The sequence below is a fragment of the Eublepharis macularius genome, chromosome 7 (assembly GCF_028583425.1).
Source record: "Eublepharis macularius isolate TG4126 chromosome 7, MPM_Emac_v1.0, whole genome shotgun sequence".
NCBI lineage: Eukaryota > Metazoa > Chordata > Lepidosauria > Squamata > Eublepharidae > Eublepharis > Eublepharis macularius.
The window spans coordinates 47,694,629-47,708,508 of NC_072796.1; the positions used below are offsets into that span (position 1 = coordinate 47,694,629).

The 13,880-nt window shown below is 42.3% G+C and overlaps 1 protein-coding gene across 1 annotated transcript; it reads right to left on the reverse strand.

Moving 5' to 3' along the window:
• Positions 1-2,483: 2,483 nt before the first annotated feature.
• PRL (prolactin) lies at positions 2,484-12,261 on the reverse strand. The gene is made up of 5 exons (XM_054985489.1): positions 12,215-12,261; positions 8,361-8,542; positions 5,889-5,996; positions 3,939-4,118; positions 2,484-2,944 (listed from the first exon to the last, which is right to left on the reverse strand). Exons 1-5 carry the CDS (start codon positions 12,252-12,254, stop codon positions 2,753-2,755), a joined length of 702 nt encoding a protein of 233 aa, XP_054841464.1. The 5' UTR covers positions 12,255-12,261; the 3' UTR covers positions 2,484-2,752.
• Between the last annotated feature and the right edge of the window lie 1,619 nt (positions 12,262-13,880).

The window sequence follows — 13,880 nt, forward strand, 5'->3', positions numbered from 1 at the left end:
TTAACATCTCCCTGAGCTCTGGGGTTGGAGGCAGTGGTGTGGCCCCTCCTGAAAAAACCATCTTTGGACCCCACCAACCCGTCCAATTACTGCCCAGTGTCGAACCTCCCGTTCCTGGGCAAGGTGATTGAGTGGACGGTGGCAGTACAACTGCAGAAATTCCTGAATGATGCTGAAGTCCTGGACCCATTCCAGTCTGGCTTCCATCCAGGCCATGGGATGGAGACGGCCTTGGTTGCCCTCACAGATGACCTTCGCAGGCATCTGGATCGAGGCAGGTCAGCGTTGCTTGTGTTACTCGATCTCACAGCAGCGTTTGACATGGTCAACTATGATTTGTTGGCCAGCTTCCTTGACGACGTGGAGATTAGGGGGACAGCCTTACAGTGGCTGGTCTCCTTTCTCCAGGGTCAGGGACAGAGGGTGGCGCTCAGGGGAGATCTATCGCCCCGTCACCCTTTGGTGTGCGGGGTTCTGCAAGGGGCGATACTCTCCCCGATGTTATTTAACATCTACATGCACCCCCCTCACCCAGTTGGTGCGGAGGTTTGGGCTGGGCTGTCATCAATACGCGGATGACACCCAGCTTTTTCTGTTGATGGACGGCCGGCCAGACACAGCCCCAGACAATCTGGCCAGAGCTCTGGAGGCTGTGACAGCATGGTTGAAACAGAGCAGGCTGAAACTGAACCCGGTGAAGACGGAGGTCCTGCAGCTGGGACGGGGGCTGCCAGATGTTGGGATCCAGCTCCCTGCCCTGGATGGGAGGTAAAGTCTGGTAAAGTCTGGGCGTGCTCCTCGATGCCTCCCTATCGATGGAGGCCCAGGTCATGGCGGTTGCCAAGTCTGCATTTTTCTATTTTCGTCAGATCAAGCAACTTGCCCCCTACCTGACGCCCCAGGACCTGGCTACAGTGACCCATGCAACAGTCACCTCCAGGCTAGATTACTGTAACTCACTCTACTCTGGGCTACCCCTGGGCCTGATCCGGAAACTACAACTGGTCCAGAATGCGGCGGCACGGGTCACATATCACACCTGTCCTGCACCAGCTGCACTGGCTTCTGGTTGAATTCCGAATCAGGTTCAAGGTATTGGTTCTTACCTTTAAAGCCCTTAGCGGGTTGGGACCAGCATATCTTCGGGACTACCTCTCCCTGTATGTTCCCCGGAGACCACTTAGATCAGCGGATAAATGTTTACTGGTGGTCCCCAGCCCTAAGGAAGCCTGCCTCGCTTCAACCAGGGCCAGGGCCTTTTCAGTCCTGGCCCCAGCCTGGTGGAACGCTATCAATGGGGACCCAGGCCCAGTGGTACATATTATCATTCTGCCGGGCCTGTAAGACAGAGCTGTTCCGCCAGGTGTTCGGTGGTTGAAGGGGGTGGTGCCATGTCCACCTCCCACCTTTGGGGTGGGGGTTCTCCCCACCATTGCACTTGGTTAATTTATTTCATTATTGTTTTGTATATTGATTTTAGTGTTGTTTTTTTGTTTTTATTGATTTTAAACTGTTCACCGCCCAGAGCCCCTGAGGATGGGCGGTATATAAATTGAAATATAAATAAATAAATAAATATAATTATGTGTTTTATGAATGTTGTACCCCGTCCTGAGCCCGCTTGTGGGGAGGGCAGGCTAAATAGCAAATAAAGTAAAGTAAAGTAAAGTTAAAGAGACCAGTTGAAGTTATAATGCTAGAGATACAATGAAACTGATGGTTATTTCAATCATGACAAATGAAATAACGAACTTCACACAACACATAGTTGACATGGAACTCATTATTATAGACTGTGGTGTGAAGGAGCCTTTTAAAAAGGGCTATACACATTCTTAGAGGAGAGTTCTATCAATGGTTATGCCTTGCTGACTAACAGTGAAATCCTGTGCAGAGATACTCCAGTCTAAGCCCATTGATTTCAATGGACTTAGATTAGAGTAACTCTGATTAGGATTTCACTGTAAATCAACATCCTTATTCAGAGGCAGTATACCTCTGAATTCCAGATGCTGGGGGCATACACTGGAAGAAGACCCTTGTACGCACTATGAGTGGGCTTTCTAGAGACATCTGTCTGGCCACTGTTTGAAACAGGAGAGAGCTAGAACAATAACCAATAATAGAACATTAAAATGAAATTGGTCAAGTTCAGATCAGTTCTTTCATATTTTTTCCCCTTGGCAAATCCTAGTTCCCATTCTCACAATCCAAGAGCAAGATTTGGGTCTAATAGCACTTTAAAGATCTGGATCTTGCTCTTTGACTGCAGACTGACTGCAGACCGACTACCCACCTGAAACTATTAACCCCGTCCAGAGTTTGACAACGATAGCATGTGTATTGTTGGAGAAAGCAAATCATTGCCAATAGTTGTGAACATTGATGATACCAAATTTAAAGTGTGTGATAAATGTGGAGAATATTGGTGAGGTTGGTAAGTGTAAAGAGACATTTCTAGTGCTTCAGATTTGAACCATTTTGCATATACTCATGATTACTATTTTTATTGCTTGACTTTACTATCAGTGTGATGCCAACAGATGAGACAGAAAGGAACTTTTAACAATAACTGAAATAAATTGTTTGCATCCAAAACAGAGAAAAACATACATAGTATGGCTATGAATCTTGTACCATGGGATAAGATATTCCTTAAAGTGTGCATGGAACAACAAAAAGCAGTAAGCTCAAAGTAGACAATTTTGAAATTTTGGGTACTAGTGTTTGAATGAAGTGAGGCCAACATTTCTTAACAGTTGCTGTCATGGATAAGGCGACACTTCAGGAGTTTCAGATAGTTGTCAATTTTGTGGGAGTCCCTGCGCAAGCAGTGCAGCAGATTGTAGAAGGCAAATAGACGAGAATCTTCATCAGCTAGCTGGAGGGATGGGAGGCCTGACCAAGTAGAATAAACTTCATTGCCTATGTCTCCAGGATGAACCTAATGAAGAAAAGGGGGGAAAGTAAGCAGTCTTCATAAATGATCAAGAAGATTTGTATATCAGAACAAGGGGTTGGATATCATTGAAAAGATTTGAGCAAGAAAGGACTTCTGTCCACAGAACCAAGAACTTCCATGTATTCTACCTCCCGTGGCTGCCTAAAATGGCCACCAAAAAGCTGCCCTTGAGGAATGGGGGATCCCAGGAACAGCAGGAGGGGGCAGTTGGAGGTCTGCTCTGGGAAAGTGAACTCCACCCCCCGGCATGCACAGATGTTTTTGACAGGATCCAAACCAATAATATCCAAGGTGTTTGCAAGATTAGGGCTGAAGATCAATGCAGCATTAATTTCAGACATGAAATAAGCCTTGGTTATATTTTTAATGCCCCAAATATAATTGATACAGATATAATCATTAATAGGGAAACAATAAAAAAGATTAAAAAGTTCATAGCATCTTGTTTTTCAAGTACTGGAGGTTAATTATTTATATTATTCACTTTGCACTTTTAAAGTTCACAGTATGTTTTCTGTTTTTTACTTTGTGATCATCAACTAGTAAAACCAATTTCAACATATTGTCACTTCTTCTCAAGAGATCTTGTGGCTGGACATCTTTAATCCAGTTGAAAGAACCGTGCTGTATACACAACACTTTTGGCAAATATTTACCAATTCTAGGACGTCATATATGTGCAACCAGAGAATTGTACTGGAATATATTTGTCACATGTCGGAGTTATCTTTTTAAAAAACATTTTACTAAACAAATTGAACATTCCTTAGAAAACAAAGTGCAAGGAATCAGCTTTTCCACCTCTCTCTGTAGGCGTCATGCATCAAATAGCTCTTTGGAGCAAGGAGAATTTGCTGTCTCGCTAGCTTTTTAAAAACTTCCCTGAAGCTTTGGACCAAATAGGACACCTTTGCCATTATTATACGGCTGCTGACGAGTACCCAGCTAGAAAGGCTTCAGGATTGCTTCAACTCACCCGCCCAACTATTTTCTCCATCCCTTCTAGAAGTCGCTTGTTTTGTTCCTCAATCTCCATGGCCTTCCAGAGGATGGTATCGGGAGCTTCTTTGATTCTTTGAACCTCAGAGACCAGATGGAGCAGAGGGTCATTCCAGGAGCGGAGCACACTCAGCACTACATTTAGCAGGTCTTCATGCTGCTCATTAGCAAGAAAATGGTACCATTAAGTAATTCTACACCAACTTTACTCAGAAGGCAGCTAATTTATTCTTAGAAGTCCTGCCTTAAATTACTTGTTATCACGGTATTTTTATTCACCTGTCTTCCTATAACAGATACTATTAGAGGCTGTTACAAGATCAATTAACTAACATCTGTAAGATCTTTTTGGACAGCGAGGTGACAGATTAGAGTTAACTAAATATATATTATTAATTTTCTTGCTGTATTGTGTGCTGGTAGAAACCACTTTGTTCAGTCTTGATGAATGAAATGCCAGTTAATCTGATGCAAAAACCTGAGCATTCATGAGACATTTTTTGCAAGTCTGGGATCTTGAAAATATTTGAACATAATGGGAGTTGCAATGTGTGGTATACCTCTTCATACTTGATCCAAAGCATTTCTAACGGCTACATCTAGCACAGTAAACATGCCCAGGCAGGGGTTTGGTTCCCCTTTTGAAGAGTTTTGCTTCTGGGAAGGTTTCTTTTCTTTGAAACTTTGTGACTGCTTGGGGGTGAACCTGAAGATCAAAGGGCCTTTTGCTTTCCTGGGATCCTCCTAGCCATTTTGCTGCCCTTGGGACCTCTGTAATGTTGACACAAACACTTCCCACTTTGCTTACTGTGGCAAAATACACCGACCCTGCGGCACAACCCTTTCCTGCTTCTTACACTGGAAGAGTTGCTGTGCTACCCAGCCCAATTGCTCAAATATCATCTATCCAGCCAATGCAAACAAGGAGAGCTCAGTCTCTTAGTTTGGTTCCCAAAGAGGCAGATGACTTAGTGAATGAACAGCATGCAAAATGAAAGGCTTTGCCTGAAATTGGCGCCATTTTAAAAAATTTCTGAACTATTCTCATATGCTCCAAAAGTGAGTGGCTAAATAGTTTATTTTTGATTATTTCAATGACTTTTTTATAAAATGAAAATCCCACCCAAAATACATGCACCACCTTTTGAGAGTGGTGATACGTACACTGCGTGGAAGAACAATAGTAATAAAAAGTGAATGAATTAAGATTGCGTTACCCGTGGTGACCTTATTTTTTGAATAGTGTTTATGGTACTGAGCACAAATTCCCCTTATATATAGGAGGAATTGAGAGATGGAATCCTCCAACCCATCTAAGCAGTCCGGGGTGGGGGTGGGGGTGGCTGTCTTCATCTATGATAAGCCACATGATTTCATTACAGCAACTGAGTATGTGCAGATGTGTTGACAGTGTAGAAAGATGGCAGCTGACTGAATGCTAGGGAGTCCCGAAAGGTTTTCGGTTCCTTTTACATGTGTTAAAAGAGACTGGGGAAGAGTCATTAGAACCCTTGGTTCTGTTAAGCTGCTCTTTTGAGAGAACGGAGAACAGCTGGGGAGATATGAAACATTTTGCTTTGCTTATAATCCTTTAGCTCCAACACATAGTCAATAAATTTAATATTTCTGGGGTTTAAAATGAGAATAATGGTGATATTGTCATAGGTGTACTATATGACTTCCCTACACAAATTCTGGTGGTTGCAGTACCAGAAATTGGAACAATCTAAGTTTCTAATTTTAATATCCAATCCAATCCAATCCAATTTATTACAGCAAAAGCCAGCAATATAAAACAATACGATTACAAGCAATAAATCTAATTTTAATAATGTTTGGCTTGACTGCTGTTTGTATTCTTCTCTGCAACTGGTCGTGTGCTCATTCTTTGTCCCTCCCCTCCAGCACAGAAATGGACACAACTCACATGAATCTGCTGTGCTTGCTCCTTGTCTTCAGGAGTGGTTAATGTAGATGTATGGCAGCTGTTAATGGCCTTTGCAATAAACCCTCGGCCTTGAGCGTAGCGTTCATCCTAAAGATAAACAAAGATTGCAGTTAGTACAGTCACTAGCCTAAATTGCTATAAAAGGGGGGGGGGGGGGTTGCTTCTTTTCATTTGGTGCTCAGAGACATCCAGGAATTGTGCAGGGTAATAATTTTGTAGTATCTATGACCTTGTTCAAATCATGAGAAGACTCACTAGAAATGACAATAATGCTAGAAAAGGGGGAAGGTAGTAAGAAAAAAGGAAGTCCCAAAATGTGATGGCTTGACTCAATAATTGGAGCCATAATTGGACTCAAAAATTGGAGCCATAGCCTCCAATTTTGCAAGATCCAACCAGGGCATTAATGATAGGGCATTTTGGAGATTGTTAATTCATAGAGTTGCCATAAGTTGGCAAGTGACTTGACTTCAAATAACACATATACATATGATCTTGTTAAATATAATTTGCTTTAAACTGCACAGAATCCCATTAGGTGATCACGTTTCTCTATAATCTGCTTATAAATGAAAATGCCTTTGTTTTTAGCAAGGTGGTCCTCAGTCTCAGATATCTACAACATTAGAAAGACATTTCTCTTTCTGCCAGACTCTAAAATAACTCTTGTGGGTCTTTCAAATGCTTTCTAATGCAAAGCATTCAGTTCAGAACCCTCTTGATTGTCTCTTTTCATTTGGTTACTTAAACTGGCTTCTGTATATGTATGCCTGTGTTTACCTTCACTGATTCCATTTAAAATATCTTTTATGGGTTCAGGTTTATTTATTTTTTATTTATTTAAAAATTAAACCATACCTCTCAGCAAAATGCTTCCAAGGTGATCTCCACAAGCAAATAAACAGTTAAAAGTAATTCCCTAAATAATAAATTTTTCCTTACTCGAGCTCTCTCCGAAATTGTCCTTCAAAGGATGATGGATTCAACTAGCAGTTAATATTTTGCTTTCCTCTTGTTAAAAATGAAGATAGTTTATGAAAGATATAATATTTAGTTGGCATCAGGGCTGGTGCACCCATTGAGGCCAGGTAGGCAGTTGCCGCGGGTGCTGGGGAGCCGGAGGGGGCACCGGAGGAGGTGCTGGGGCTGAGCGGGAGGAATGGGAAGCCGCAGCCACTGCAGCCTCCCAGCCCTCCTGCCCCGTGCTGCTGCCGTCAACAGCACATGCCCCCAGCTGGGTGCAGCAGCCACAGGCGAAGCACTGCAGGTGTCTAGGGTGGCGCAGGGCAACTGAGCATGAGAGCTGGGAGGCCACCCATGTGACATCCCAGCCACCCGCTGCAGCAATGGGGCTGGTGATAATGTCACATGTGACATCATTACGCAGTGTGGTGCACGCGCACGTGCGCGCCCCCGGCCACAGGTGCTGGAAACTCCGGAGCTGCCCCTGGTTGGCATATTTCCTTTCCAGGGGAGTTTCATGATAATAAACCACTGGGAAGTATAAGAATTCTTATGCCAGTTTCAAGAAGCAGGTTACTGTGGCATATAATTGCAGTATATTGCCAGTTTATATTCAGAGAATCCTCAAATATATGATTTACATATGATGAAATATATTTGTGGTATTTCTGTACTATGCCCTGGTTTAGGGAAATTGAGTTAGTGAAATACCAATATAATGGTGTTTAAAACCTAATTGGAGGGGGGCAATGTGTGCATTCTGTTACACAGAAAGGATCTAGTATCTTTATCTCATTTATTTATTTAAAACATATTCCATGTTTCTACCCAAATAGGGCCTGGTCTGCTGTAATGAGGAGGCAGAGGGCTGCACTGGTATAAGGGAGTATACTGCAAGATTGTAGGTGAGGGATGCATTTTTCAAAAGTCCCCCCACATTAATAATTCCCTGTAAGTGGAAAACCAGCATTGCATATGAAGAGATAGACTAGACCCTTTCTCCTGGTGTGCTTTTTGATTTACATGGAATTTTTACGGAGGGGAAAGAATTAAAAATTCAAACCCACGTTTGCAGTATGAAGTGGGTAGTGGGTACAGCCCATTCAATCACCTCAGGATTCTACCTCAGCTGCATGTGTACTCCAGACCTATAATATACTGAAATGTAGCTGTTCTCAGTCCTGACCTGGATAGCTCAGGTAAGTCTGAACTCATCAGATCTTGGAAGCTAAGCAGAGTTGGTACTGGTTAATAATTGGATGGGAGACCTGTAAAGAAGACCAGAATTGCTATTCAGAGGCAGGCAATGGCAAACCACCTCTGCTAGTTTCTTGCCTTGAATGTCCCAGCAGAGGTCACCATAAGTCAAATATGACTTGATGGCACTCTCCACAACCTCTAGCTGTTCTTGAGGACCTGTTGTTTCTTCTTGTGTCATTTTCAAATTAGATCAAGAGGTGCATTTTGTGATAAAGTTAAGGTACTCACAAATTCATTGAACATTTCTGCAGAGAGGGAGTGGATGTAGTGTGAGAGTTTGACAGCACGGTCAAAAAGATCCCCAAGGGAGACCTGACAACTGTCTGATCCGTTGGGACAGATAGGTGAAGAAGCTACATACTTTCTTGAAAGGAACATGTTTGTCATCAGTAGAATGGTCAACAGCACACCTGTTCAGGTAAGAAAAGGGGGGGGGAGTACAATCACTGAGAGAAATAACAGTTTGAGGGTAGGAAAGGAAACAGTCTTCTGCATTCTGCTGCCTCCTGCTTTAATTTTTGACTTAAATAACTACAAGCTAGGCAATTCACTTTTTCACCATGTAATTTAATTTACATAAATTTAAGAGTGTAGAAAGACAGGTTAAGTCATTTTCCTTTCTGGCTTTTCCCCAAGGTGGCTTTCTTCTCTACAAACATATGGAGTCGAAATTAAATGGAATGGAAGGTGGCTAGGTCACTCTTAAGATTTTGATTGTACGGGAATTTTGTCTGCAAGTTTTCAGCAGCTGTTCTGTAACAGTAACTTAAGTACCTACATAGTTGTGTAGTAGAGTTTCTGAATGCTTTTATAAAGCGCTTCTCATAGTTTATATCATCATTTAGTCACAGATGTATTCATTTTATATAAGTTAAACTCAAACTGATCTTGAAATAAGAATCCTTACTGTCAGATTAGATGTAACAATCCATTCTTGCTCTGAATTTAATAAAATCTTTGTCTGCTGAAATTGTAATATAAGCCCTGTATAAAGTGCACACACCACATCCTGTATTCAAGTTATTGGTGTGAATTCGGTGTTGGATCTTGAAGACATTTTCCTTTGCGATCCAAACACCAGCAGTAGGGTAATGCCCATTACGACCAATTGAAAAGCCACAAATTATGAGTGTCCTTTTGAGAACGTGAGAATTGTTCTTCAAGTCAGATGTTAAATAACAAAAAAGGGAGTGGGGAAAAATTGTTGTTGGTTATGATGAAAAGCCATGGCTGGTCTTCAAAGAATGCTCATATGGAAGAGGTGCTGTTATGTGCACAAGTCACATTAAGGTAAAATTGTGTCATGATTTCTCTATTTGTTTTATTCTGTTTATTGCATGTCCTCTAGTCTAATAGGCAACATTGTCAAATCAAAGAAAATACTACATGTTATTATGTATTATCATTACATCTGGGGTTACGAAAACAAAAAACAAACAAAATTCCTTTCCCCCTAAACCTTATCTGACTGCTTTTAGATGCTATTTTAGAATAAGATACCAGTCCTTAGTAGGTCTAATCACTGAGGCTTACTCTGAGGAAACTGTTCGTAGGATTGTGCTGCAAGTCATTTTAATTAGCAAGTTATACATTTCTATCCAGGAATTCTAAAGCCCTGATCTTCCTTCCTCTTAGCAAGTGTCCATGTATTTGGGGTTGTTTTCTGTTGCTCTCCTGTAGCATGAAGTGCAAGCTGTTAGCCTACCTCATCAGGTTGTGATTAGAGATGGGCACAAACCTAAATACGAACCAAAAAACCCACGAACCAGCCTGGTTCATGGTTCGCGAACCAGGGTTTGTGGAAGCTCATTTCCATGAACTTCCACGAACTGGACTACTGGTTCGTTTGGTTTGCAGGGCCCTTTAAACTATCAGCTGGCAGGCCGCGGGGGGGATCCCCCTCGCCGCCTGCCAGCTGATAGTTTAAAGGGATCTGCCACTTGCAAGCGGCAGGGCCCTTTAAATGGCCTAACCCCCAACCTCCACCCCCGAGCCCCAACCTCCAACCCTCATCCTCAATCCCAGCCGCTCACCCTGCTCCCAAGCCCCAGCCCCAACCCCAGCCCCCCACTTACCTTCCATCTGATGCTGGGGTGGTGGAGGCCTCCTCTGCTGTCCTGGAGGCCTGCATGGCAGCGGAGGAGGAAGAAAAGGGCCCTCCTGCCCCTCAAATGGAAGCTACAGCCGCCATTTGAGGGGCAAGAGGGCCCTTTTCCTCCTCCTCTGCTGCCCTGCGGGTGCACAGACCAGCAGAGGAGGCTGAAAACAACCTTTCTGCCCCTCAAATGGCAGGAGAAGGCGTTTTTGGCCTTCTCCTCTGCTGCGCAGACCTGCAGGGCAGCGAAGGAGGCCTCCACCACCCCAGCATCAGAAGGACAGTAAGTGAGGGGCTGGAGCTGGGACTTTGGGGGGGTGAGGGGCTGGGGCTGGGCTGGGGTTTGGTCCTGGGGGTGAGGGCTGGAGATGGGCGCTGGGATTTGGGGAGTTTAAAGGGCCCTGCTTTCCCCCGCCTGCCAGCTGATAGTTTAAAGGGTCCTGCCCCTTGTAAATGGCAGGAAAGGCCCCTTTAAATGATTAAATGCCCCTTTCCCTGCTGGAAAGGAGCATTTAAACCCCACAAACCACGAACTGGTTCGTAACTGGGCCCAGTTCCATGCCAGTTCGTGGTTCCTGGTTCATGGAAACCCCACGAACCCCATGGTTTCATTTTTTTTCTGGTTTGTGTCCATGTCTAGTTGTGATCTGCTCTGAGTCTGCATTTCAGGGAGAGTGGACTATAAATCTAATAAATAAATATAAATACAACATTTCTTAACTGAAAGTTATTGACAAATAGCTCTTTAAAACTGCTGAACTGACAAGTCAAGAGGGCCTTTTCCCTTTCAAACTCTGATACCCCAAGTTAAGATTTCCCCTAACCCAGAGAAGCTAGAACTGGGCCTCGAATCCTCTTGCTTTTCGTTCCTCTCCCCTCCCCTCCCCTGGTCTCTGTGTTGTATGTCTGGACAGCAAATTTCCAGCGTGATTACTAATTCTGAAGAATTTCCATTTAATATGAGATTGAATTGTATTTCATAAACTGTTACATCTTGTCGTCTTATGCTGGCCTTCTAGTTTGCAATTTTGAGACATTTTAATTTTCTCCTCCTGTTTTTTTCCTCCTGCTTTTTTCCTACAAAAATACCCTTTTTGCTTTCCCTGTTAACCAAATAGTCATACCTAGAGTGATTGGTATTCATACTGAAACGTTCTGTTGTTTGACCATACATTTTGGAACAGAAAAAGTCCTTATGCTCCTTGTACCCGTTAACTGGTCAGGGTATGCAGCACACATGGTGCAAGGTCAACACAGGTCATAGCTTTTATTTCAGTATTTTGTATTTTAACAATGGAGAAGCCAAGGGAATTTTTTTAGTTCTCAGGTATACTTTATGATGACATGAACAAAAAGTCAAATTCCATTCTCTAGGATTAAGAAATCTCTACATCCTGTCCAAACCTTTGGCTATGGGCAATATCTTGATATTTGTATCATATTTCAGTATCTTATCCAAAAGCTTATTGGATATTCTCTTAAAATTCTCCCCTCCTAAGCAAAATGTGTCCCTTTTGTACTATCTTTTAATATTTGTCATTAATTTCTGAGAAATTATTGAAAATTTTGGGTGGAAATGTTAATCAATATAGTAATAGATACTCATAGATCGTAATGGTATTATGATTTTTACTTAATATGAGTTGTTTTTCAGAACACAAAATAACTGATAAAACCCTTTAGTAAAAATATATATCCAGTGTAGTAGGAGAACAAGGGACACAAAATAGTAGGACTGTCTCCCATGTCCAGATGCAAAATGTACTCTTGTCCAGTTTTCTTTTTGGTGGGGTTTTGGCAAAATTCCAGATAGATTTTTGCCCTGAGTTTTAGTTTGAAAACTATATTGCCCTGCAGTAGCCAGCATAACTAATGATATGCTTATCCAAATCTGTCCAGATGATTTTGTTACTCAGTTACCAAAAAGTTCCCTTAATCAAAAGGAGAAAAAACACAGTGATGCAGAAAGAATGACAAAAAGACTTACCTTTCAATGAAAGCTCCTTGCCAGTCATGGTAGCAATCATCACTACCCGCTTGCTTTATCAAGCAAAAGATAGTTCTCATTCTTGTCACCATCAGGTACCAACTTTATATACACTTTGGTGGCCATCCTGAATAAATGCAACAGGTTTCATTCACCCTTTGCTGGTCACCTTCCTCGTCATTGAGATTAAGGTTAATTACAAACATAAAAAAAATCCCTTCTCTCTAATTCATATTCAGTAAGAGTTTGTGGACTTCAGGAAAGTTCCTAATTAATTAAGTTGGTTACTACTAGTAGGCTAGTCCTGTTTTTAAAATGTTAGTGATGACTAATCTGGTTCTTCAACTTTCTTGTCATCCCCCCCCCCCCCAAATTTTCTATTCTGTTACAACAGTTAAAGAAAACTAGAAAGTTATAGAATTTGGAATATGAAATCCAAAAAGCAGAAGAAAAGCGATGGATGTTCTTCCATGATAAGCATAATCAAAAAGAGTCCAGTAGCACCTTTAAGACTAACCAATTTTATTTTAGCATAAGATTTTGCTACCACAGACTAACACGACTAACTTCTCTGTATCCATGATAAGCATGTTATCTTTTTTTAAAAAAATGGCATATTGTACTGAACTATGAGGTGTAACTCTCCAGGAAAGAATGGGCAAGAAAAGTGAACCAAAATGTAACAATGGACTGGATTTTGTGAATACATTTTACTATGGCAGAGCCTTCATCTAGCAGAAGTTGTGTTTTCCAGTGTAGCAAGGCTCTTTGCACTGGAGGAGGGTCCCCCTGTTAACCAAAAACACTCACAGGATCCAAATCAGTATGTTTATATTTTTATTTCATAACTACACAAGATCTTGAGATGCTCATTGTACTGTGAGATGAACAGGTAATACGAAGAAATACTTCACCCTAGTTAGAGTTTTAAAAAAATGTGAACAAGATGTAATGAGAAAACTGAAAGATCAAGACAATCTGTGAAATCTGAAGGGAGAGATAATCAGTACTGGTAATATATGTCATAGTTGTGTTATTAAAATACCAGCTGACCTTTTCACCTAACTCCTCGTCCTGCACTCTTGGATGGGAAACTAGTATGGGTATGCCAGCTGAAGGCAAATAAGGAAAAAGGGGTGGGGGAGGCCTGTAGGTCTTTCATGGCAGGGCAAGGGTCACTTGTCACTGTGACTTTCATGAGCACCGAGGATCACAGTCTTAGGATGGATGTACCTGGACTCCATGCATCTGAGGGCCTTTTCCTTATGAAAGGGACTGCAAACATTTTTCATCAGATCTGTGTGATGAGATGCCCAGGGTCATTTGTTCCAGAGTCTGAAGCTATCATTCATGTCATTCAGCTTTTAGACTTACACTCGTGATACCATCTGCATACAATTGCCCTTGAAGTCTATTGCATTACTGCAGCTGACGCACAGTAGAGTTATCTCCCTCATGATGAGAATGGCTCACCAGAAGCTCACATCTTCACAACTCCCTTGCCTGGGCTGACTTCTTCTCTACAGGCCCTGACAGCTGGACCTTGTCCAGCATCCTGTAAAGACTTGTGATGGATCTGGGGTTTCTGATGCCTTGCAGGGTGAGGAAATGTCTCAAGTGACCAGTTGTATTCTTCCATCTTAGCTGAGTTTCTGCCTGGGCTTTC

What these genes read in the sequence shown, in the direction of transcription:
- PRL (XM_054985489.1), bottom strand. Translation starts at nt 12,254, where the DNA reads ATGATTGCTACCATGACTGGCAAGGAGCTTTCATTGAAAG. An exon ending in CAGAAATGTTCAATGAATTT is followed by an intron (nt 5,997 to 8,360) that starts GTGAGTACCTTA and finishes GTTTATCTTTAG; the next exon opens with GATGAACGCTACGCTCAAGG. An exon ending in AGCAAGCACAGCAGATTCAT is followed by an intron (nt 4,119 to 5,888) that starts GTGAGTTGTGTC and finishes GCTAATGAGCAG; the next exon opens with CATGAAGACCTGCTAAATGT.